At 40.5% G+C, this 25686-nt stretch overlaps 1 protein-coding gene across 3 annotated transcripts in view; it reads right to left on the bottom strand.

Moving 5' to 3' along the window:
* Positions 1 to 25686, bottom strand: part of DMD (dystrophin) — a 1230427-nt gene that overhangs the window by 2294 nt on the left and 1202447 nt on the right. For 2 of the 3 annotated variants that reach the window (XM_009283051.2, XM_009283050.2), the window contains 4 exons: positions 17953 to 18196; positions 17485 to 17608; positions 12915 to 13007; positions 4528 to 4559 (listed from right to left, as the gene is read on the bottom strand). In XM_009283051.2, the coding sequence (XP_009281326.1) occupies positions 4528 to 4559; positions 12915 to 13007; positions 17485 to 17608; positions 17953 to 18196 (493 nt within the window). The remainder of the gene's footprint in view (positions 1 to 4527; positions 4560 to 12914; positions 13008 to 17484; positions 17609 to 17952; positions 18197 to 25686) is intronic. The other variant, XM_009283049.2, reaches the window with a different exon arrangement.

Genomic DNA, 25686 nt, shown 5'->3' with positions numbered 1-25686 from the left:
ATCAAATTCACCAACCTCTTTCAAATGTTCAAATATTATGGTAGTCACACACTGTTGACATTTCTACAGTACACAGGAGCTTGGAGTGACATTAGTTAATAGCCATCGGCATTTATAGAATAGAAAAAAATGACCTGAGAAACATCCAGAGAAGTTTGTTTTTTCTGGAGAACTACTACCACCTTTTACATTCAAATACTAGTTTTTTAAAGTTTTGTGGGTTGTTTTTTTTTTTTAAATGTAGCATTCATTACACAAAACTATGCCATATCTAAATGATAACTACTCAACAAGCTGCCCATTCGATAGTGAGCTGTGCTGTGCGTGGCACAGTTTGCCAGACACCGATACAAAGAAATACGTGGTTCTAGTCTGGTGACATTTTGCTAATTGCACTAATGCACAGAGAAACAGATGCATCAAACAGTAATTTCATCCGTAAATCATTAATGTATAGCCATCTTATTCATCCTAAGCAAAAACTTGTAATTTGCTCATCAGCACATCAAGCATATGAAAAATTCCTGCCAAGTTTTGGTCAAAACATTCCTTACTTTAAAATAAATGTATGCTACCACATTTATTTTAGATGTAAAGGATAATCTCTCTTACTGGCACCATGAAGGCTGAGATCAATACAGCAAGTTACACCATGGAAAGTGAAAATTTGACAAAGTCATATGAAAGCAAAAACGTATTTTAGATGGGAGATGCTTACGTAAACAGAAAGGTAACTGCCACTGGTTTGCTCTACTTACCCGAAACTCTGACATGGCTCAGGTACATTTGTAGCATGTGCTATCAAGGCTTTATCAGAATAACCCTGGTTTAACCGGAGTGACCTGCAGCATCCCCACAAACATCCTGACCCTGCAAACTACTTTCAAGAAATCTCTAGGCTTTAAATATTCTTCTTTTTCCTCACCTGCAGCAACCTACAGACACAAGACAGGAAGGTGGTGAGAGCCGTAACTGGGAAGCCAGCCGTGAGAGGCACTGCTGCCTGTGGGATCACAGTCTCTCGTTCAGATTTGTTTCTAGAAACAATGATGGGACTCCAGCGCTCTTTAGGGACTCCCAACACCACTCATTCCCAGCTCGGGAAGAGTGATCACCCTTCCACGGACTTAGAGCAACCCGAACTGCTAAACCCCATCTTCAGAAAAAATCAGTACTTGTTAATACTATTTTGTTCTGTCAGATACAGAGCTGTAAAGGTAACAAAGGCAAGCTGGTTTTATAGAAAGAGTCTAGGTCTAGAAAGATATAACTTCTATATTCTAGGAAGAGTAACTTCAATCAAAAATATATGTATGAAGTATGCCACAGTAGGTACAAACTGCTAAATTGTTCAGGCAACTAAAACACGGGCCAAGAAGACCTCATGCATCCAGGCATCCCTAGGTATTCTTTAAATGCGTAAAAATCACAGGAATGTCTGCTAGTCTTTTTTTCTTTTCTCTGTTAATTGCTGCCATATTTTTGAAATAACGATGCTTCGAATCCGATCTCGCTCCACAAAAGCTGCACAGAGGCATGCTGGGGTGATCAAGGAGATAACGACTCCCTCTCCCCTACACCGTCCACACTACCTCTCTAGCACAGGTCTTAATTTCCTCTGCAGAAAAACTGAACAACCATGTGTCTCCTCCTGAGCCATCTGAGTTTACAGCTCAGAGCATGACGATAACCCACTGCTGATTGCAGTTTATGTTAATAGCTGGACTGTAAAGTGCAACAGCTTGGGGACCGCAGTCTCCGGGACAGTCACGGGACGGGAGGACGGGCCCGAAGAACAGGCAATATAGATGTGCTCCAGCCACTCAACTGGCAAACCCTCAGCGGGGTGTCATCGCGCCGCCAGCAGTTTTGCCTCTCTTGCAGATGGGAGTAAGAGCTAGGACAATCAAGACTGGAAATAGTTGAGAACAACATATGCAATAATTTCCTGGTACTGTATGTGTAATGAACGCACCCTCTTCTATAATGCCTATTACCTAAATAAGAGCTCAGATTCACTGACTGTTTCTATATAGCTCTGCTTCTTCTATTGAATACTGCTTACTTGCCCTCTCTAGGACTGAAACATAGGACATTGACATTTTTATTTAAGAAGCAAATGAGAAAAATACTGTCCTAAAAGTGCTTAGAAAAATATGTCGTAGCTTTCCACTCATTAGTATTCATATTTTTAAAGTAATGCCACCAAATAAGGCATTAATTCCATTCTTTTTTTTTTTTTTAAAAAAAAAGTTTTCTCCATGCTTGAGGCACTGAAAGGTTGAAAGATACTACTGTATAAGAAAAAACTGAGCACACTCTTTGAAATGCAGCAATAAAGCCCAAAATGGATATGGACAGTATTAACTTAGACTTATAAAATGGAGGGAATATTAACACGGGTGCATTTGCTTTGAAAGCAGAAGACACCTATTTCTGCAGACACTAACTACGTCACTTCTGGTCACATATAGAATGATGCGTTTCTCATCTGCTGAATTTGCTTTAGAGGCTCTACTGGAATTAAGGCCCTTGGGTGAGGGCACAGTAACTGAATACCGATTTTATACTACAGCTTGTCAGAGAAATAAATGTGGAGCATTCAGACTCGAAAGAGTGGATAGAAAGTAAATTAAGAAACCCCAACACAACGTAGTGCCTTTTTTAGCAGCACAGATTTCTAACCCTTCCCCGACAAAAGAAAAATCCTTCCTGTTGGTGGCTTGGGTTTTGATACCCTTATTCGTATCGAGTAATGCCACGAAATCAATGGGATTACACATGAAGACAATACCTAATGTGAGTGATGGGATCAAAAACTGGCTGGGTGGGTTTAAAACCACATGTCTGCCTTTGTGCAAATGGATTCACACATAAAGCAAAAGATGTTCTATACCTTAGCTCATACACCTCATAAGCAGATGGAGAACTGCGTTTTACACTCAGCTCTGCAAGTTACCAAGCCCCCTCTGGAACCATCAGTGAGCACAAATACAACTGGAGAGCGGTGGGCGATTCATTGAAGAAGTCAACTTTTTTAGGGTTAAGCTGCTGGAATCTGATCAGGTAGGACATGCCCATTTTTCAAATTTTTTTTTTTTTTAATTAATTGTATCAAATATGCTCTCAGCAGCAGAAGCTTTTTCTGAACAATATGCATAAATATGAACGCGGACAGTGGAAATCAACAACCTGTTTTGCTGAATTGGAGAACAATTCTCAGACTGTATGAGCCGAGAACATGCAGGGCTGAATATGAAATAATTTCCACAAAATTTCTGGACTGGTGCAGTCTGTTGATGACATCCTAAGCACTCTTTTTTGATCCATATCAGAGGACCTGCCATTTGAGGACAGACTTAACCTGCACGGAGGTTCTTAATCCTCGAAGGAGCTGGACCTGTGCCATCTCCTACAGCCAATGCAGAGAACCACTGAATTACAAGGCACCGCGTTAGAACAAATCCTGGCTTACCCAGGTAGCCTGTCAGTTCACAACAGCTCTGCTAAAAACCCCAGCGCCGTGTGTTTCCATGAGCCCCCCTCTCTGCACCAGCAGAAGTTTGCAAACTGGGTTACCCCTCAATTTCTGCCTCATCCACACCGCACATCATCTGTGTGGGAAAGGTCATTTCACAGCTACTTGCAAGTGCACTCAGGCAGTCTCTGAATATTTTATCTTTAATAATAATTTTCGCTAGGAATTCATCTTTCAAACATTGTATCTGGTTGGCAAGTGAAGAGCAGCTTCACAGAGGAAAAATCAAGGCGCTCTGGAAATACTTTCAAAGGTGCTATGACAACACAGCACAAAATGTTTTCCTCCATTAACGAGCAGCAACGCACAAATTCTAAACTCTGTTTTGCATCAAACCAACCATGTCCGAAGTGCACAGTGAAAACCATCGCCCATTCGCATTGCTGAATACAACACTGTGGAGCTGGTGAATGTTAGTAGCATTCCTCATTCTGCAATAGTATATCAGGAAATTAAAACACCTGAATCTCTTATACCTCTCAACTCTCACTGTTCTAAAGAAAAAGAAAAAAACGATTATTAACTGGAGATGACGGTTGGTGTATTGGCACATATATGTAAATACAATTGTGAGTATGTAAGCTGAACAGCAAGAGACAATGGGTGTCCCTGTTGTGCTTACATACAAAAGCAACAGAACATAAGTCAATGACTGCAGCATATTTGCTGACCACATTTATCATACAGAGGCTTAATTTCAATGTATTATTTTCTCCTCCCCATTCCTGAGTTTCCACCTCTGGGAGGATGTAGGAAAATGCAGATCCCTGAGCGGACATTGTCTCCATTGAAAGTTGAGAGGTATGCTACTGTTAGAGCACACATGGGGAATGCACTCAGCAAAATCAAACAAAACCCAAAGCAAAATAAAACCACCCCCACCCTTCACCAAACCCAAGCAAACCCGTGCTGCCGTCACACGCATGCTGGGCACAGAAAGCAAGCTGTGACAAACAGAAGCCATGGCAGTGAGCCTGCATCTCACTAACCTCTCTCACTGGCTTTCCAGGGGCATTTCTTCCTTTAGGAACAGAGAAAGGAAGTGGAAGAAATATCAGAAAAGAAAGGGAAAAAACCACACGTGAATATATATTTTACACTGTAAGAGACACTTCAATTTCCATTTAGGAATTTAATATAAAATAACCGCATTTCTGCTTTAAACAAAGACTGAAAGTGCACTGAAATCCACTGATGATTCTGAGCCGATTTATTCAAGAACAGTTCTGTAATCTGCAGCTTGGTTTTAACCTAGCAAAAGCACTTCAGAATACTACTAACACCAACTTACAGGCCTTTCAGCTGAGGATAAGGATGGCAGAGAAGATCTGAATTCACTTTCTGAGCATCTAATTTCCTCAATTTGAGTACTTCTACTAATCAGTATTAGTGGTAAAATCATGTTTCCCCAATGTCCAATTAATTCATCCAGACGCTTTACATTTTACGATGGCCTACATACATATATACAGGTATACATTCATATATACACATATGTGTACACACACACACATATTTTACACCTAGAGCTGTACACTGGAATACAACATGCTCACATTCAAGATAAATGTATTCTGAAAGATGTTTCCAACAGGCTGATCTGCAAGCATGGTAAAACTGATGGGGCAGAGGGAGAAAGGGAGAAAAAAAATTCAAGTGAAAGGGGAAAAAAGGGAAAGTATCTCATCACTTTCAAGTTGTACTGCCAAAATGGAGGAGTCCTTAATGGGTTTAGCTGAAAAGATGTTCCTGATGAGCCTTCACGGAAGCCATACTTTGATCATACTGATTCTTCTCAAACACTTATCATAGCATATTTTTCGTTTTTAAAAAAAGAAAGCCAGGTGTCAATCAACAGCAGAAACACCCTTTGCCGATGTTCCTGATGAGCCTTCACGGAAGCCATACTTTGATCATACTGATTCTTCTCAAACACTTATCATAGCATATTTTTCGTTTTTAAAAAAAGAAAGCCAGGTGTCAATCAACAGCAGAAACACCCCTTTGCCCCCCCTTCCCATCACACAGCCAGTGACAATAAGACACTTGCTGTCTCCAGAAGCAGTGTCCCACTGGCACTGGCACATTACTGCCAGCACTGGTACTGCCAGACTTGCAGTCTTAGGTGAGAACGTCACTGCGGTAGATGCTGTTCAAGAAAGAGGATGATCTTTGCCCCAGAGCTGTTGTAAATGATGTAATTGCAAACGACCTATGGGACAATGGGGAGAGAGACAGATACATACGGGAGAACACACAGGTCAGCATAACAGTAACCTAATTGCTGTTGAGTTTTTTTCTAGGTATGGCAGCCTGCAGGAGAAGGGAAGGAAGACAATAAATAGCTTTGCAGGTATTTTACAAGGAGCGGAACAAGGGTCAGCAAGAGAGCAAAGCTGAGCAGAGGTGGCAAAGGAGAGGAGGAGAGGGTGGAGGACGTGAATGGCATCACTGACCACCACAGGTCAGAGCCGCTGCTCAACTACGAACTCCAGGCAACAGGAACGGCTGGGGCAACCTCTGTAGGGCCTGGACAGCAAAGGTTACGATTTACTGAACAGATGAAGTTTTATTCCCTTCCTTCCCCTCTCCCTCTCCCCAGTAACATACTTACTATTAGAAATGTATAGAGTAGAATAATAGGTTTGAAGTCATGCTCTGCATGTGTGTTTTTATTCTGCTCCTAAGGGGAGCCTTGACTCAGGTTATGTCTATACCACACGTGCTGGTGGTGCACAGAGGTACCAGAGCAAGTTTGACAGCCAGCAGAGGTGTCGCTTCAGTTCTAAGGACTTCACCTTGCAGGCCTGCCTAACTCTCTAGGACTTACATGAGCGCCTACGCAGCCTGCGACCTCCTCTGGCGCTTTTATCAGGAGCCACAAATTCCCTAAAAAATGCCTCCCAGGAGGGAAGATGAGAACCTCTCATCAATATAAATCATATAACAGAAAATCCTTGAAAATGAAGATATAAAATCCATTGCATACTTCGGTCTTCTTCTGAGGAAGAGCCCCAAGGTTTAGGTGAGTAGGTGGTCTACCTAAGGCCTCCAGAAACTGCAGCATGGTACAACTGGGTATGCAAGAGTCCTGGGGCATGAATGAGATCCAGCAGAAGACAGTTTAGCTTGGATCAAGAGGAGAGAAGGAACTGCCTGCATGCAAAATACTGGATCCTTTTGGAGGTCTTAAGAAATGCCTACCTGTCTGCACAAGCACCTAAAACTGCAGCTACAGAGTGTCTAATTTAAATATCTACATGAGACAGACCGTATTCTGCTTGAAAATGAATGTATTTAACAGTAACTGGGATAGCTGTGCACCACGCAAAACAGCTGGTGAGGAAAGTCTGTGGTGAGTAATCAGCCCTAGAATTTGTCAAATGCAGCGGAGAGTAGCACTAGTACAGTAACAGCTAATTTCTTTTGGAGGAAGATTAAAAAGGGTTTAATGGATTTTACTTTATTTTCTTCTTTGCATATGAATGAATGCGTGTCTCTAAGTTTTAAGGCAAGGAGTATGGTTTGGCATAAATTGCAGAGGAAGAAGATTGTCTGTATTGCCGCAGTTCTGAAAATTTGTGTTCTATAAGGCATCAAAATACTGATAAACAATCCATGGGTGCTAATTATCTATTATTCCTGCTCAAATCAAGATTTCCTGCCCTTACAAAATAGAAGAGTCTGTCTGTCTTTTTCAGAAATCTACATGACATTGTATCACAGGCAAAGGTACACAGAGAGTGATCAAATCAAACCTGAAAGCAGAGGCATTAATAAAAACTTCATGCATCTATGCAGATTCAGATCAAAGCAGAGAGCGCAAAGCATCTACTACACTGCCGCTCTCACTGAACTCGGGAGACAGACGGGCTGCAGAGGGGAGAGATCTGGATCTGCAAACAGCTTTTTTTCTTAAAAAAAGTTCCTTAAGGTTTTGTTAAATTCATTAACGTATTCCCAGTTTACATCAGGACTGAGCATTATAAATCACGAAAGATCTAGTCCTCCCCATCGCTACCCCAGCAAAAATCTGCGGAGAAGCTCAGCCACTTAGTACAGGGGAGTGATAAGGGATCTCAGTCATCTGGGCTCACTGATGTGCGATGTAGGACCATAGCACAGAGAAAGGGATACAGTGCAGAAAAGGCCAGGGTAGCTCAATTGGAAGAGTATTTCCAGAATACCCTACGGTATAACAACTCCAGGGTACTCTTCCACTGATTCAGTAAAGTGTGAAAAGAAAAGTCTGCGTCATAAGACGTTTTGCTGTCAGAATAAGAGAAACTGCATTATTTGCAGTGCTGAAAGTTGCTAGTTCCACTTAGGACATTAGCCTCAGTCATGACAGAGCCTGGCTGATGCAAGAGTGAGAGCAGAGAATGTGTCTGGTGTGTTTTTATGTGACCGAGATAAAACAAAACTTGTAAAAGATGGTGCTATTCTTAGTGCCACTTATTTATTGCTGTGGGGTCTTGTAATTTCACTGCACGAGACAATATCTGTATTAAGCAATACTATGTTAAACAATAATGGTGAGTACTGATCCCTCTCCAAATGTTTTCACGTGATGTCGTGGCCTCTTAGCTCTTTTAAGCCATCATGGTCTCATTTCTAACCACTTCTTGGCTCCCACTTCCTCATTATCCACCAGCAAGGGCTCTGCATTGGAAGCCTGGGAAGCTCTCTCACCAACTTCAGTTGGCTCAAGAACTTCTGCCCCTAAATTCCTCTCTGAGCTTCATTCATAGAAAGCATTTGCCACAAAACCATAAGTGCAAAACACAGCCTGGTCCATCATGAGATCCACCAGAAGCGGTGCAACTTGCTTGTCCTCAGTGCTGCAGGAGAGATGAACTTGGCTTTAAAAATACTGGCCTGCCAATCTTACTTTCTAACTGTGAACCAACTCCCCGGAGATTTAGTAGCTTGGGCACAAATACGGCGTGAAAATGTTTTCCTCTGTGGCCCATTATCAAGCAGGGTCAAATAAACCACTGAAGTGGTATTTAATGGTAGATTTCCACTAAAAGTCAGACCTCTGGCTTTGACATCTGTTTTGAGTTAGCACAGCAGCTGTTCGAAGCAGCTGCAGCAGTTGTGAATTTGCTGGGAGCAGCAAAGTAAAAGAGGAATGGATGGGAAACCTTGTAGATTAAAAGGAAAGAAAAATTCCTTAAGGACAGCGATCATCAGGTATTCAGCAGAATTTCCCTCTCCAGAAATGAAACAGCTTTCGGCACCAACAGTCAGCTGTGCAAGGAGCATGGAGGTCCTCTGCTCCTTAGGAAATGCCAAGAACTGCCAAAATGTTAAACTGAAGAAACAAAAAAACCCTGTAAAAGGTATATAGTAACACAAGTTATTGCATCTGAGATCTGCTTATGAAGGTCTATGACACGATTTGTTTAACACATGCTTCTCTAAAATACATTCAAAATGATGCTATGAAGCCTTGATGCCCTTTTAAAAACAACTCCATGCAGCAAAAGCTTGGAAAATATCATAATCAAAATGAATCTATCTCCAGGTGAGTGACAATTAATTACTACTACATTTTACTGCTTTGTTTCAGAAGTCCAGAATAAGAGGTACTACTTGCTTTAGAAAACTATTTCCCAACCTGAGCAAATCTTACTCTTCAGATGCTTTCGATGATATTTAGACTAAATATTTTGTTTTTAATTTGTATCCTGTGATGTTCAACTACACATCTGTGCACCCAAGCACAGAAATTCAGTCCTTTTTTCTCTTCACTGCTCATTCAGCTCTGAACTCTTCTCATGAACCAAAGCCTTCAGAGTCCAGTTCGCTCTTGTCACATTGTTCTGCACTCCTCCAAGTTGTCATTATCCTACTGGCAACAGGATACCCAGAATTATGTCCCTGATTCAAAAGGCGTATCACTCCCTATGCTGTGACATGCTGGAGTGGGACATTTAGCTTGAAATTTAACATGCTTATTTTTACAGGCCACAAAGGAAACCCACATTTAAGGTCCTGCCAGTAACTTCCTAGGCCTTTTAATACATCCCTAGATTTCCTCAATTGATTCCATGTACGAATTTCAGGTTATTTGTATGGATGTTTGTCCCTTCCTGGATTTCATTTTGTTATTCTCACTTTCAATCTAGGTAGGTTTTGATGAGTGCCCTGTGTCCTCTGCAGCTCTTCTGGAATTGCATGGTCTATGAATATCATAGCAGACTTCTCCTTCTACAGCATTAGTATAGAAATAAACAAAGCTAATTCTAGTACTAGTCAATCTTGGGCATTTAACCCATCTTCCTTCTAGTTTTAATTCCTAAAGATAGTATGCATCACACGTGGTACCGCTTTAGCCAAGTAGTTTGAATTCACCTTTCAAATAATATTTCATAAGCTCCTGTATCACAACACAGTTCTGAATGCCAGACTGGGATGACTGAGTTTCTTGCATCTGACAATCTTTTAATTCTACTTAATAAGAATTAATACAAGAAAATGTATTCTTTATAGATCTGTGCTCATTGCTTGTTTGGGCTTACTGTTCTGTTTCCTGAATACCTACAAATAGCTTGAGATTCAATGCAACCTGTAATGCAAAGAAGTAAAATATTACTTGCACCACGTCTGAATCCTTACACTAATGCCCTCTTCTCAGGCTGCCTTGCCAAACTGCTTTCACTCTTTTGCAATCACACTTCAATCTTTTATTGTAGATTGGAAACCTCAGATACAGATTTGCACCTCTCAACAGCAAAAAGGCCCCTGATTCAGTAGTTTGTTAAGACCAGTCAACCCTGCTTCCTTTTCTCCTTCCTGCAGTCTTGTAAATTCTAAGTCATATCCCTGACGCCCGTGGAATCTGACTGACTACAGCAACCTTCATCTCACAATGAAGGTCTACATGAGGCTGCAGCAAATTAGCTGGGGATGTAAGCTTTGTTTATGCGGTTATGAGTTGAATATCATTTAATCGTTAAAATGGGAGTAGAAGAAAACTCCAATAACTGAAGTTTGCATGAGATCTCAGCAAAATTGACAATGTCAGTAGCCTTCTATATCAACCAGTGAATGGCAATCCATTTGCACTGGTTGTGGGACAAACTATTTCTCACAGAGGGCCTGACCATTCCTATTCCTCAACCAAAAGCAACTATACAAACCTGGCATTCGTGCAAATGCATCAAAAGATACATGAAGAACAGAGAAACCTAATCAAGGTCCTAATCTCTTTAGCCAAAACCCGGTACAATTCTCCAAAAAGTGAATGACTTTTTCTCCCAGCTGGACTAGTCTTTTCATGTAGCCAAAGAGAGAGGAAGAGGCAGATTCTGGCTCAGCCCGACAGTGCCTTGGTCAGGCCCAGAAGAAAAGTCCTCTGGGAAGCTTGACTCTGCCTGACGGCCTGTGCCTGCTCCTGGCTGCTGCACCAGAAGCTCCTCTCATGGCTTGGCTGAGGAGGACAGAAGACGACACATGTCAAAGACAGACTGTGCCTCCTCCTCACTCGCAGCCCTCCACGCAGCTAGGGAGTATTTTTGTCCTCTACGGCTGTTAATCAGGCAGGAAAGTATATAAACTGCAATCTCTTTTAGGGATGCTTGTGATCACATACTACACTTTTAACATAGTTGCGGAATGGAGAAACAAAATAATTGAATACGTTCTTTCTCTGCATTTAAATGACCACATTTTGCATCACCAGAATGAAAATGTGAAGTTAAGCTATAACTTACAGAATTAAAATATTAACTGATGTTACCAATTTCAGATCTTTTTTTTGCCCCACTAAACTTTATATTCTGTCAGTTTGATTCATGAAGCTTTGTATTTTTCACTCATAAAATTAAAAACCTTTTCTATTCACAGTCAGTAGGGAGTGATAGCTAACAGACTGATCTCTACCTATTTATACACAGGAAACGTACCACTGTATTTCAAATATCTCATTAACTGTTGTTTCGTAAATTGCTCCTATTTTACTTAAAACTAAGCTTGTTTTTAAGAAGAAACGCTGTTTGTCAGTATCATCAGCTATGATTACAAATTAGGTACCACATTTGGTGAATATTACGCAGGATCTCCTAAATACAACATATTTACACAAATGATGGTCGCTGATAAGAAAGCACTGTCTGTTGCAACCTTGTGTACACAGCAACTTTAAAAACAAGTCCATTTTTATCTACATACCAATATTTGAAAGATTTTTCATCTGTTGCCTCTGATAATTAGTATCTAGGCAAAATGAGGGCTGGACATACGACTTTTTTGTATAATGTTGAAGTGGAGATGAACGTAGCTAACAATACATTGTATTAGATTTTCTTCAATAATATCTTTCTAAATGATTCCATCTTTTGATCTATAGCATGAGATCTTATGAAGTTTATATTGCCTTCTCCTTTTCCACTGCTCACAGATGATGCCTGGTGAGAGCTGAGCTTGCTTTGAAATCAAAGGATGGAGAAAACTCGACTTCACTGAAAGTCTAGCATGATGGTTAACGCATTTGTCTACTAAAGAAGAACCTCTGGGTGACGTGTGAAACCTGTGCAAGGGGCCCTGCGGTAAGTCTATGCCCCTACTGAAATCCACTTAACAAGCTGTCAATAGACACCGGGACTTTCTTTCGCCAAGAGGTTTATGTCTGAGCCTTCTTTCACAGCAACAGGTAATATCCCAAACTTCCCATCTCCTGCTAGGAATCTAAGCCATTTTTCTTGGCACCAGAGTATTTTCTCTGGGCTCAGAAAAGACCTTCTTAAATGAAAAAAGGTTGAACAAATAAATCCCAGTAATACAAATGCTTATCTTTAGCAAACAACAGGAATGAGCAAAACGGAAACACGGAAAGAAATGCTGTGGCTGTACGTACAAGTGCAGCCTACGCTGCACAAACAAGCAGCCCACTTGTTTTTCCTCCATCACTCTGGACCCAAGTGCTACAAGGTCGAGAACTTTGACTCAGAACTTCAATGTTATTTCGAACCAGATTCTTCTTGGAGAAAGGTAAGGACGAAAGAAAAATGTGCTAAGACATGTATTAAAAATAAATCAGCAAGGGGACTAACTGAAAAGGAGAGAAGCTGTGAGAAAAGGAACATGGCAAAAGGGAAGAAAAGAAAATGCTCAGGAAAAAAGAGTCTCAGACAGACATTGTTTCATCCGCATATCTAGCAAGGGCTACCTGTGGAGTTAGCTTAAGGTAAAGGAGGAGCAGGCTGCTTCCCCGCTCTTAAGTAAGACAGGTTTCTCTACAGCTATTGTTAAAACGAAAACAAAGAGCAGCAAAAAACCTGAAACCAAAACACAACCCCCTGAAAACATCAAGGAACAGAAAGCACTTTTATCTTCTTCCCTCTCGTCTGCCGCGGGCAGCAGCACTCACCTCTGGAGCTGGGGAAGGAGTTGTTCAGCTGTTCCATCACTTCCTCCAAACCTGTGCTTGTGTCCTGGGGAGGGCTGAGCAGCTCATCCTCGCCTGGGAAGCAAAGCCACACCACGGCATGAGAGCCACTATAAAACCATTTGCTAACAGCCTGCCGTCGTGTACGTCCTTCACGAAGCTAAGGCTGTTCACTTAAACACGTTTTCTGCTTAGTATACAATCAAAATTTTAAAGGTGAATTTTGTTGACTATTATGTTTCTCTTTCTTTTTAAGGATCTAAGTGAAATTAAACAATGAATTTTAAACAATTAACACTGACTTTAATTCGTAAAAAGGGATTTAAGAAATAATCTACTCTGGTAAAAGAAGTGGGGTAAAATGTCTGCTAGGAACATTTAGTTCCATAAATGACACTCGTTGTTTCAGCTTCTCTTATTCTATTAATGGAAAAAGAAATTGCTGTTGTGAGTGCTGCTATTGAGCAGCTTTCTAATAGTGCTGGATTCACGTTAGCACTGCTTTGCCTAGCTGCGTACATCAGTAGAAACCCAGATTCTCATCTGCATCAGTATTAATATTTCTGACAGTTTAATTGCATCAGATTGGCGCTCCAAGAACATTCAGTTGTACTGTAAAAGGGTTTAGCAGCAGTTTAATAAAGTGAAATACATTTCTCGCACTGAATAATTTTTATTTAAGGATCTAAGTGAAATTAAACAATGAATTTTAAACAATTAACACTGACTTTAATTCGTAAAAAGGGATTTAAGAAATAATCTACTCTGGTAAAAGAAGTGGGGTAAAATGTCTGCTAGGAACATTTAGTTCCATAAATGACACTCGTTTTTTCAGCTTCTCTTATTCTATTAATGGAAAAAGAAATTGCTGTTGTGAGTGCTGCTATTGGCAGCTTTCTAATAGTGCTGGATTCACGTTAGCACTGCTTTGCCTAGCTGCGTACATCAGTAGAAACCCAGATTCTCATCTGCATCAGTATTAATATTTCTGACAGTTTAATTGCATCAGATTGGCGCTCCAAGAACATTCAGTTGTACTGTAAAAGGGTTTAGCAGCAGTTTAATAAAGTGAAATACATTTCTCGCACTGAATAATTTTTATAACCTGATTATAGGGCAGCAGCTTAATGGAAATTCAATACATTTTATTTTTACTGGGTTTTTTTTGGTCATGGTTTTGGATAAGTAAAATCCATATGTTGATTTTACTGTAGATCCTAGCCTCCAATACAAATAAAGCATCTGAAAAAAGAATACACCTAAAGGATATACTTTGAGCGAGATTCTCCTTTTTTACTAGATTTCTTTTATCCCTATTAAAACACAAAAGCAATTTTGCCTGCTGTAATAACCGTGAGAGGTACATCCTTATTTTGAAAATGACTTAATGACCCTTTATTCTAACATGTCCTGCCCTACTCAACTTGAGTAATAAACTGCTTGATTTTCTGTTAGCATTTACATTCTTTAAACATTGAGGTACTCCATGCTAGTAGAAAGCCTACTAAAAGAGATACTAAAGGAACACTTCAGGACCGTGTATATTTCCTATTACTAGGCTTAGTGTCGGCCTCACCTTAGGGCCAGGAGTTTCACAAGAGTTATTACTGACCAAAAGCAATTTTTCCGACTCCAGTACAAGAAGTGGGGTAAAGTGTCTGCAAGAAGCACTTAATTCGTGTAAGTGATGGTCTTTGTATCAGCTTCTTTTATTTCATTAATGGTCTAAAAATATGTGCTGAGACCGCTTGCAGTTTGTCCAGCTTCTGACTGGTGCTGGGTTCACACAAATCAACTCACACCATGAGCTACTTTCGCATCAAGTGTTGCACTGACAGCGGTGCCTTAGCAGGAGTAACGTCTTTCCAGCCTCTGCTGGATGTCAAGGTGAAAACTCAAGAGAAAGATCTTGCTGCTTCTACCCAGCAGCATGCCAGCAGAAAACCACCTGGCCCTAAAGATTGGAAGAAGAGGGCAGTGGTTCTGCTGTCCTGGTCAAGAAGAACTGAGGACAGGTACCGATTTCCAAATGTCCTGGTAAGTGCTGATACAAACTGAACTGTGTTGACCCTCAAGACTGCTGTATCTTTTATTTAAAATGCATTATTTTTATTTTTTCTCATTTGGATGATTTTTCTGAGCATTTCCTTGTAAGTGACAAAATAAGACATCAGCCAAGCAACCCGACGAAAGTAAAAGACACCTTCAGACCTCAATTACCTCTCTTAACCCAAAACAGTCTTCCTCATTCGTGTTTCTACAAAAGGCTTGGAGAGCTGGGTGCGTCTCAAATATTCTGGTGGTACCTGAATGAATTAAAGTTCAGCAACAACGTCTTGGCTCACATGCCTCAGAGAAACTCCTCTGCTGCTACATTACTGGGGGAGAAAGGCCAAAGATCAGGCCTTTCCCATTAGGACTCCATGAGAAGAAAAGCAGAACCTTTCCACTTGCCCAGGTGTACTTCAGGTTATCAAGGGATAAGCTCTTCTATTTGTATATTAGGATCTGACTGGGTTGCTGCTTCTACCAAATGGCTGAACAACACTGAGGGTGGAAAACCTTTCACAGTAATCTCTCCTTGAGAAAGCAGAGCGACAGAGAAGTGCAGTGGGTCTACATTCAAATTAAAAAAACTAAGGTCTCCTTTCAAAAAGAAAAATATATAAAAGCTACCACTACATTACCTCATTGACGGAGAGACCTAGAGATCCTCAGTATTTTCTCGAAAATGGTGACTCCCTCATTACTGGGCGCATGCCTGCTGCCTGGGAGCATTATTTACAACACCCCTCTGGTTCCCTTCACAGTTCAAGAATATTTTAAGTTGCGCTTCAGAAAACTCTCAGACTAGCAATCAAAGCTTTCGGGTGTGAAAGAAGACTCGACAAACTGAATTAGTTGCGGTTTGTTAGCTCGGTTAGTAATTCTTTTTATAAGCTCCGCTCTGTGCTGTCAACAGCGTTGCTTTGCTGAGTCTCAACACGATCATACTGATAATGATTCAATGTCTCACTGTCCTTCCACATATTGGCTCAATCAAACAAACAAAAAACCCCAATTCACGTCTAAATATTTGCTTTAATAAGTTTTAGCAGTTTATATGATTATATGTGTGTTAATTAATTAATTTCAGTCTCACAAGTTAAATGGGAGTAATTTTATATCGAGTCAAATGAAAAGAAGTACATTATTGTATTTTGTCCTACTAAACAATAAAATATGAAACTACAAGACTTTTAATAAAATGGCTGGGAACCACTGTCTTCCTATCTTTTCTTGTGTATTTTAATTAACATATTTTATGTGATGAAATTAATGACATTTCTTCAGAAAGCCACGCAAATTACTCCACCGATACACTTTGTCTACTCTGTTGCATAATATTTACTCACTAGTAATACGACTAAAGAAAGATCCAAATGAAATTGCTGTTACCTGTGACTGTACTCTCACCCCCAGGATTTAACTTAAGCATTCCTACAGGTACAGTTTATTTCACGTTTTTTTGTTGTAGGGCATACAGAACCCATCTTGTTTGATAATGGCACAGGCTGACATTATTGCCTACACTCAGGATGGAAGAAAAAGCCCCTGAACAAGCTGTATCTCCCACCACGATGGCACTTCAGACACAGCAGAATGTCCCCTCCCATTCAATTTCTCGCTGTCATTGACTCTTTCACTAACTGCAGTGAAGACAAAAGCTCTCACTTAAGCCTCTCACTCTTTCCCAAAGCCTCTCTCTAATGTACACTAAATAAATTTCTATGTATGAAGCTGAATATTTTCACCAGACTTCAAATATTATCTTGTTGAAGTAATTTAAGTACATTTGCTTAAAGATGCTGCAACACTTGATTGCTTTTTTACTACCAGAAAATCCTTACTACTTGGTAATAAATACTTATTAATTATATAGCAGATAGGAAATTAGGAAATGCTACAGAGCAGTTACTAAAAGCATCAAAATAATAATTCCAGCCTCTAGCTACAGAATATTATTATTTAACCTTACTCCACAACTCATGATGTTCATTATCATATCTGATGTGATATTTAGAAAAGACACTAGATGAGCACTGCCTATGAGTGACAGCTCAATCCTACTGATTGAGCCATGACATATTAAAAACAAGATCACATCAGTTAACATGGGGATGATTAATCATACATTTAATCTCTTAGCCATAATTAATACTATGTGCATTTAAATCAGCCACGTCATGCTTAATAGCTGAAAGTCAGTTTGACTAAAATAGTTAGCTTTTTAATGATATTTGTTTTCAGAAGTCAAGCCCTGGCTGAGCTTTGTGTTTAACGTCAAAATATCGATGCTACTGAGTGCATCACGATCAAAAGCAAAAGCCTGAACCATAATGAAGATGTAAAGCGTAAACAGCCAGATGACATCGAAGACCATTGCAAATGTCTACTTGATTCTCATTTGAAGGAAACAGGAGAGCAGAGTATTTTCTGTCTTTAAGGATTTTTTTGCTGGGAAATGGGACTATAACTATTTTTTATGACAATCTGAACTTTGTTATCTTACCCATGGTTTCTGAAGTCTGGCTGCCAACTACACGAAGAAGCATTGGCTGACTGCTGTCTGACCTCTGCAAAGAGGTAGAAGGAGATGATAGCGTTGTACCATTCACCTTGGCATCTGCCTGCGGCTGAAAATTGAAGAAAAAAAGAAGAGATTGTTATTAACGGCTCAGTACAGTTGCACAAATCTTTGTATCTCCATGAATACACACAATTTTCTGCCTGTTTTAAAGTAAAGATATCCATGCAAACAATGGATTTGAATTCTGAATAAAACAAGGAAGACGACTAAATAAGAACAGCGAAACGTGATTTCACCTTCTCACTTGCAGCCTGTAGAACAATTTAATATTATTCTCTGACTAGCCTCTACAGATATGATTTCTTGGTCTGCTGTCGTTATTGATAACGCTTCACACCCAGTTTGGAAGATGACTCTAGAGAGATCTAGAAGAAAGGCCTGAGGACTCGCCTGCTCCAGCAGCTGCCTCAGCCTGTGCAGCTGCGACTCCAGCTGTTTGTTGTGATCCTCCAGTATCTGCATCCTGGCCTCCAGGCGGCCCTTGTGCTGGCGAAGCAGCTTGGCTTCTGCAATGAGCTCAGCATCCCGGGGGCTTTGCGGAGAAACCGGCATCATCTCTGGTGGGGACGGCAGTGGAGACAGTCCTTTGTGGTCATGCTGTTGCTTCAAACGGTCGTACTCTGCTTGCAAGTTTCTGTTGAGAAGTAACAAGGAGGTAAAGCTTTACAAAGCCAAACAGGCAGTGCAGGCTACCCTCTGCGCGGGGCAGTGAGAAGGCACCTCCTCTCATGTGGTGTGATGTGATGTGTCTAACTACCGGGGGACAGAGGCTCACCTGCACCACCTGCCTTTCATTCTGCTGAATCCACATGCGTGTAGGCTTACACCTCGCAGATTTGCACGGAGCTGATATTATAGGGACCTGTGATACAAGCATTGCCTACAGGCTCTCTGCGTCACCAGAATTCACAATTAATTCCCTTCCAGGGCACACGACGCAGAAGGCTGGCTGGGCTCCAGATACCCTCACGAAGCCCGGGTACAGTCTGTCCTGGGCTCAGCCCTCCCTCGGCTTCCTGCATTTTATCCTTCCTAGCAGAAGTCGGACTGCCTGTTCGCTTCCAAGCATGAATACACTCGAGGAATAATTAGTGCTAAAAGAGGAGTTTGAGTGATCAAAGCACTTTACAAACAGTAATCAAAGCGGACACCACCTGGCCGGCCTATCTGTTTCATAGATGAGAAAGCTAGGACAGAAAGGCGGCCCAAGAAGTCAGAGCAAACCACAGAATTCAAGAATTCATTTGCAACTCTGCTGTCGTCAGCCAGGTCACATCATTCTCCTCTCTTCATATTCCCAACTGCATTTCCAGCCTAGCTCTAAAATTACTAACCTAAGATGAGGAAAAGACAAATTAGTGAGCTGATCTGTTAAACTACACTGCACTAACTTTTGGGGCTATAATTTCCATCTTCATTTGGACTGTCCTGTCTAGAGTGCTGCAGTCTACTGTAACTTTACGACACTGCTAAGCTTGTTCTTTTATTCTGTAAAACTCCAGTAAAACACTCCATAGATTAATATGATCTATAGTGGTCCACATGAAAAAAAATCTACCAAGCAAGAAGAGCACGGAAGGTGAGAAACTGACACCTTGTTAGGTATAACACAGTCCAAAGACGCAAAAATAGTAACTTGTAACAGAAACTTTGTAAGCAAGGGAGGCCTAATAAACTGCACCGGGATTTTGTTGCTACGATGTTCCTTAACAGCTTCCCAGAGGGGGGAAAAAATGGCTCGATGCTCTGGGAACTGCTTACTCATCACAAGCAGTGACCCAGATTTTATTTTTTCCAACTTGCTCTTATTTGAGGTTGTGAGAACAGGCACTTTTTGCCAGTTCTGCCTGCAAACCACAATACACACTGACAGTTTGGTCTGGAGGCTTAATAGCACCTCAGAAACCTCCCAATAAACTTTATTAAGCTCTGAAACATTTCTAAAGGTACGTTATTGTGACCAGAGCAAGAACTAGAACAGTATGCATCATTTCACATGGATAAGAAAGCAATGCCAAGGACAAAGACAGGCTACTGACTGTTCTTCAAACGTACTTGTGTCCCTCACAGCAGCTGCACGATGGACGCGTCCTAACCTGGGACTGTGGCACCCCCACAGAACGTGATCCCTCCTCTGCAGAAGTTTTAAAAGGTTAAAAAAAGTGGTTGATCATTCTTAACTTCAGGTTGTCCCAAAATTCAAGATTTCTTTCTCTAAAACCCAAACAAAGAGGGGAGACTATGGAGAGGTTTTTTTCAAAGAAAGTTTTTTGTTTTAATGAAATATACAGTTTCAAGTCCATGAAAATTATCTGGAAAAAAGAACGAACGGTTGTTGCCTTCCACATGACTTAAATGTCTTCTGATACTTCTAGCTGAATGAACTGGTGAATAATTAATAAAAACACAAAAGGGAATAGGAGTGAGCATGACGACAGTATCACACACGGTCTTACTGCAGACTAAAGTTTATACAGAATTGATCATTAAGCTTGTTTTTCACAAAGTGAAAGATAATGGCTATTGCTACCCCATGAGGAATTTCCCAGATGTACGACTCTACAAACAGCAGACTCAAAAGTTTGAAGTGCTGTAAAGCAAAAGATAAAATATCACCGTAAGGGAAACTAAATAAATGCACTTGGTCATACTTACAATGTAATCAGGTACCTTGCTACACAAAAATCCACAATTTTTGCCCCAACTATCAATATAGAGAAGTCCTTCCAGCATCTATAGTATTGAAAAACAAGTGAGGACCAGGGAGTAATTCAGATAAAAATGCCTTTGCGTCTAATACAATATCTTTAAAAACTCTTTTGAAAACCTACAGAAAAAAAAAAAAAATTGTAAAGGATATTGCATATTATCCAAGGAGAGAGATGTTCGAATTTGTGAGTTCTGTAATTAAATGCAGTAATATTGTTGGAACAAAGGAATGTCATGTTGAAGGACGCATGTGAGTTTGCCCAGAGCACCTGTGTCACTGAGTTTTCCAGCTGCACCTTTCCAGTCCAGCTAAAGAGTCCTTAGTCCAGAGAATTAAGACTCATCATAGCAACCTCTTTCAGAGCCGTAAGAGTGATGTGGAGTGCAAACAGTCAATAATATCGTAATAATTGGGATCTAACATACAGGAATGAAGATTTGTACTAACATAGGGGGAAAAAAGCTGAAAATTTAAAAAAAAAAGGAATTTGAAAGCTGCTGTAAGAATATCCTAGAGGAGAGAACAATCTGCTCTTATTCCCACCTCTGGAATAGTTTTAAGCTGTGCAGTAAAAAAGGTTGCTATTGCAAGCCAGGCGTCCAAGGCACTGCCCACAGCCCTCAGCATAAAGCCTCTGTGTCCCAAGGAAAGGCGCTCTCTGACATTTTCAGCATAAAATGGGAAGCAAGAGAAAGGGGATAAAAGCATAATCCTCTCCAAATGAATGTGACTGAGCAAGTACGGGCAGTACTGGGAAACCCAGCCTCCCTCCACCATAGCTCAGGCTGGGTGACTTTTACATCTGGCTGTCACAAACAAACAAAGCTGCTGCATCTTCTGATCACTGGGAAAATATATTCTACTTCAGTAAGAGAAATATTCAAAGAAAAGCCCATACATTCCATTTACTATGCTTGCACTTCTTTGAAGCATTCATGAAGAAAAATAACAGAGGAAGCATGCAACGTAACCTTGATTTATGCAACTGTAAAGAGCTGGATAGTAAAGAGCTCATGAGTTATTAATCACATCTATCACTGGCAGCATTAATTGCCTGGTGACGGAAATCCTAGTGGACCCCATTTGCTGAGTAGTCCTCTCAGAGGCAATTGAGAATTTGTGAATTCATGTTATTTTTCATCTCCCTGCAGAAAATCAGTGGCTTGAAGAAATGGAGAAAGATGGTAACTGAACCACCTACCCTTGTCCCTCACCAGAGTGCCAGCGTTTACTTAAGATGCCTCAACACTCAGAAGATCTAGTTCCACTTCTTCAATGCCAAAATAAATACCAAAAGGAGCCACGGCATGTTTAGAAATGCATCACTTTCTCGTTATTGGCAACTATATAGAAGGAATTTATTCGAGGAGGCCGTTCATCAGTCTTCAGATTTGAAGGAACACTATAGCCGCACGGAAACAGGGCAGCTTTGAGATCCGGCGTATTAGTGCTTCTCCAGTGGCACACAGCCCACTGCGCTCCTGGTGCAAGTCAGAAAAGCAAAGGAAAGGCAAATAGCTCTGGCTGGAGATCTCATTTACTAAGTTCTTGCTTTAGTACAGCTAGGAGGGGGGAGGAAAACAAGAGAATGTGAGAGAAGTCTCCCTTTTAAAGAAGTATGCGATCTTGATTCAACTAAAATATTAGGAAACCTTCGCTTTCTTTAGCCACTAAAATAGCAGGAAGGTATTTTAATTCTTTGCAAAAAGTTCTGAGTCTCTGTCACCGCAAAACCGTATGCTTTCTATTTAATGCTAGTACAGTACATCCTAGCCAGTATAACCTATCCTACAGTATAACCTATGCAATGTACCGCTTTAGATGGACACCAAAAATCATAGAATCATTAAGGTTGGAAGAGACCTCTAAGATCATCGAGTCCAACTGTCAAAAAATGTCTTCTCTGTTTCTGAAATATATTCACTCTTAAGGAAATTTCAAAATGTTTTTGGGACAGTTTTATAATTGGGTTTTTTTCTTATACTGCAGTATAGTAATACTGCCTTCCATAGCAAGATTACTTTATGTCTATTGAATACATAAGAAATGGTCTTATCACAATATTCCATGTGATGTAAAACTGAGCATGAGTCTGAAGGCCTAATACTCAAATGAAACATTTTCACCAATTGAAAATATTCTCTAAAATGCTCACATTTTAGCAAATATAAATTATTTAACAGTTAAATTTTAGCCATAAATTATTTAAGGAAGTCATATTTACAAGCTACAAAAGCACCAAGGTCTCAAAATGCTAGCAGTTAAATAATGAATGTCTAACAAGAGGCCCTTGGAAGCAAAATAAACCCTGTCAGAACTGTGTCACAGCTAGGTTAGTTTATAAGTCGGATAATACATTTCAGAAGAATTCAAAATAGGCAACAGATCTTTTTAAACTGTCCAAAAGCAAAACCTCAGAATTACAATTTCAAAGAGTCATCTTCATTTAAGTAAGAAGTCAAGATGGAAATGTTTGGAGACCAGAAACTGCAGCTGAAAACCAAATGGAAGTCAGAGTTCAATAAACAGCTCAAAAAAGAAGAAGAAAAGTCAAAACACGAAGCAAAAAAGAAAAGGGCTTTTTTAAAAAGCAGGAGACTGTGGGGAGCGGAGGAAAAAGAGAAATGACAATGAAGTCTTTTGAATATCGTAGTGTTGCTTCTTGTTGGTACTTGATGCAGCTTTCCCAAGAGCTGCTGAGAAGTGACTGCATGTGCTGACTCTAACTGTAAAATAATACAAGATACAGCAGAGAGAGCTAAATCTTCATTGCCAAAAATCATCAGAAGTGCACGCAACAAAAGTTGGTCAACATGGGCAGGAAAAGATGACTGTTTATCTAACACTGCTAGCTGCCCAGCCACTTGCCTTCCCAGGCATAAGCATCACATCCAGCTCAGCACCAGTAAGGAGAGGCGCTCTGGCCACCAGACCCGAGGTATTTACAATGGAAACGAAACAATCCAGGTGCTTTAAGGCTGGGCTGAAGACCGGGAGGTCACAACGTGATTTGCATCATGTTCAGCTCATTTCCAAGCAACAGATTCACTGAGTCTTCACGCTGCAGCAATAAACAACATTCGCTCAGAGGGCATTTTTAGGATCAGCACGGGAAGGAATATGTGTTCACCCACTGGAACCCCAGGTTCACACAAAAAATTAGGTCCCAGGTTGTTGATTACCTCTGGCAATAGCCAGAAAAGGTTTGCACAAACTCAAAGGAGGAGAAAGACTAGAAAAAAGAAATCTAAAGGGACAAAAACATTTTTTAAAGGTAGATAAGTTATATGTATGGCTTCTGACTGACCCTCTCAGAACGGCTTATTTTTTCTAAACAGGAATCAGTGTTTCCTCTGTAAAATCATAGTTATCTGGCTGTGACAAGCTATCAGGACAACAAGAACTTGTTCGCTTTTCAGCATCCGCCTCACATTTTAAGTACAAGTTATTTATAGCGGTTTGCAGAGACAAAAGTCATGATTTTGTCATAATCAATGAAAATCACAGCACTGTGACCTCCACGCTGTCCTACAGAAATAGACCTCTCTGTCCCTGTTGCACTGAGACCTGAAGCATCCAGAAAAGTTGAGGTTGCTCATGGTGGCATCCCATCCGTAACTATGCCTCCAGTCGTACAAATGAGAAAACAACAGGCTATAACCAAGCTTACAGTCTACAGCTCCTGTTTAATTCAGGATTGGCAAACTTCAAAACAGGTGTTTTTAAGGTGTAATTTCTGTCAGAGATCTTTTAAGGTGCTATTTCTCATTAGTAGCTGTTATATTAAATAAAGCTCATACTGAAATTTAAGGCATAAACCCCAAAAAGGAATTTTTTAGCCTATTTAGCTGTCTAACTCCAGGTTAAACTAATGTTCATATATCATATTTCTAATCTAAAACAAGGCTGCTTTAAAAGCCATCCTCCTTTCTGGTGAGCAGCTTATTTTGTATACAGACAGAAAAGCATTATGATTTTTTTGCTTTTTCCTAGTGCTGTTTAAAAATGTAACACCCCTCCCCCGAAAACTAAGCTATTTTACTATCTGTATGGTACTAGTTAAACAGTATTTCTGAACTACAGAAGTCCTGTATGCAAAGTATGATGGCTTATTTCAAAATACTGATTTTCCTCCACTTTGGAAAGTACTTGGGCTTTATGTACTATGTAGTAGGAAGTCCAGGGGTTTGTTTCAAACAAAACCTCACTTCTGTTCAGAGAGCAAGAGCTTTGTTTACTACAGCTTTCTGTCTGAAACACTTTCCTCATCCTTTATGCCTACTGATCCTCTATGTTCTCCCAAATCCTCCTGAAAAAAAGTGTGTTCTTGACCCTTCCTCTTTATTTCTCACTCTCCAGTTTATTATTATTTATATGTCTGTCAGACATTGTGCCGGCATTTTTCATGCAGGCAGAAACATAATCTCCAGGTGTTTTCCCTGCTACTAATTCCTCATAGAAAGCAGTTAGATTTTAGCAGTGCGATCTTCAGCTTAACTTGGCCTGAAGATTGTGTAGTCTGAATGCAGAGAGGGTGCAACGCAACTGGAAACACGAGGGCATGAGAAAATAATGGCAGACTAAAAAAGTAACTCCTACAGCAAATTACACCTTTAATGAAAAAAGCATGTGTGAAACAAACTATTAGTTAAATTAGTTGCCCCTGCCTCTGGAGATGTATAGAGATAAGTCTACAGAAAAATAAAACCCGGTATTTATGGAGAACAGGCTCTTTCCTCTTCCTGGTTGAAATATATCACTTATACAGAAAAACAGGCTTAATCTGCAGAGGAGTAAGCTGATGCACGTCCAGAAGGAAGCACAAGGCAGATCGAAATCTTTCTCCTATTCCAGATGACAGAATAGCTTATTTCAGGCTTCTCGAGCTGTTCCGCAAGTCCAGGCTCTGCTCTTTGTAAAGAAGTCCCAACCACAGTCTCATGGAGATGGTGGGGTGATGGAACCACTATAATTGATTCGTACCACCCAAAGAAGACTTATGCATGGAGAGATCTGTGACATTGCCAACACTTGCGTTATTATCTTGACATGCCTAAGGTAAACGATTACTGCATTAAACCCTCAATGTAAACAAAAGTACCTAGCTCTTTGTCCTGGTTTCGGCAGGGATAGAGTTAATTTTCTTCCTAGTAGCTGGTACAGTGCTGTGGTTTGGATTTAGGATGAGAATAATGCTGATAACACACTGATGTTTTAGTTGTTGCTAAGCAGTGCTTACACTAGTCAAGGACTTTTCAGCTTCCCATGCTCTGCCGATTTTCAATTATTAAACTGTTCTTATCTCAACCCACGAGTTTTCTCACTTTTACTCTTCTGATTCTCCCCCATCCCACCGGGGAGGGGAGTGAGCGAGCGGCTGGGGGGGGGTCCGGTGCTGGGTGGGGGGTGGACGA

The sequence above is a fragment of the Aptenodytes forsteri genome, unplaced genomic scaffold (genome assembly GCF_000699145.1).
Source record: "Aptenodytes forsteri isolate BGI_AS27 unplaced genomic scaffold, ASM69914v1 Scaffold2, whole genome shotgun sequence".
Lineage (NCBI taxonomy): Eukaryota > Metazoa > Chordata > Aves > Sphenisciformes > Spheniscidae > Aptenodytes > Aptenodytes forsteri.
This window is presented reverse-complemented; position numbering and strand designations above follow the sequence as displayed.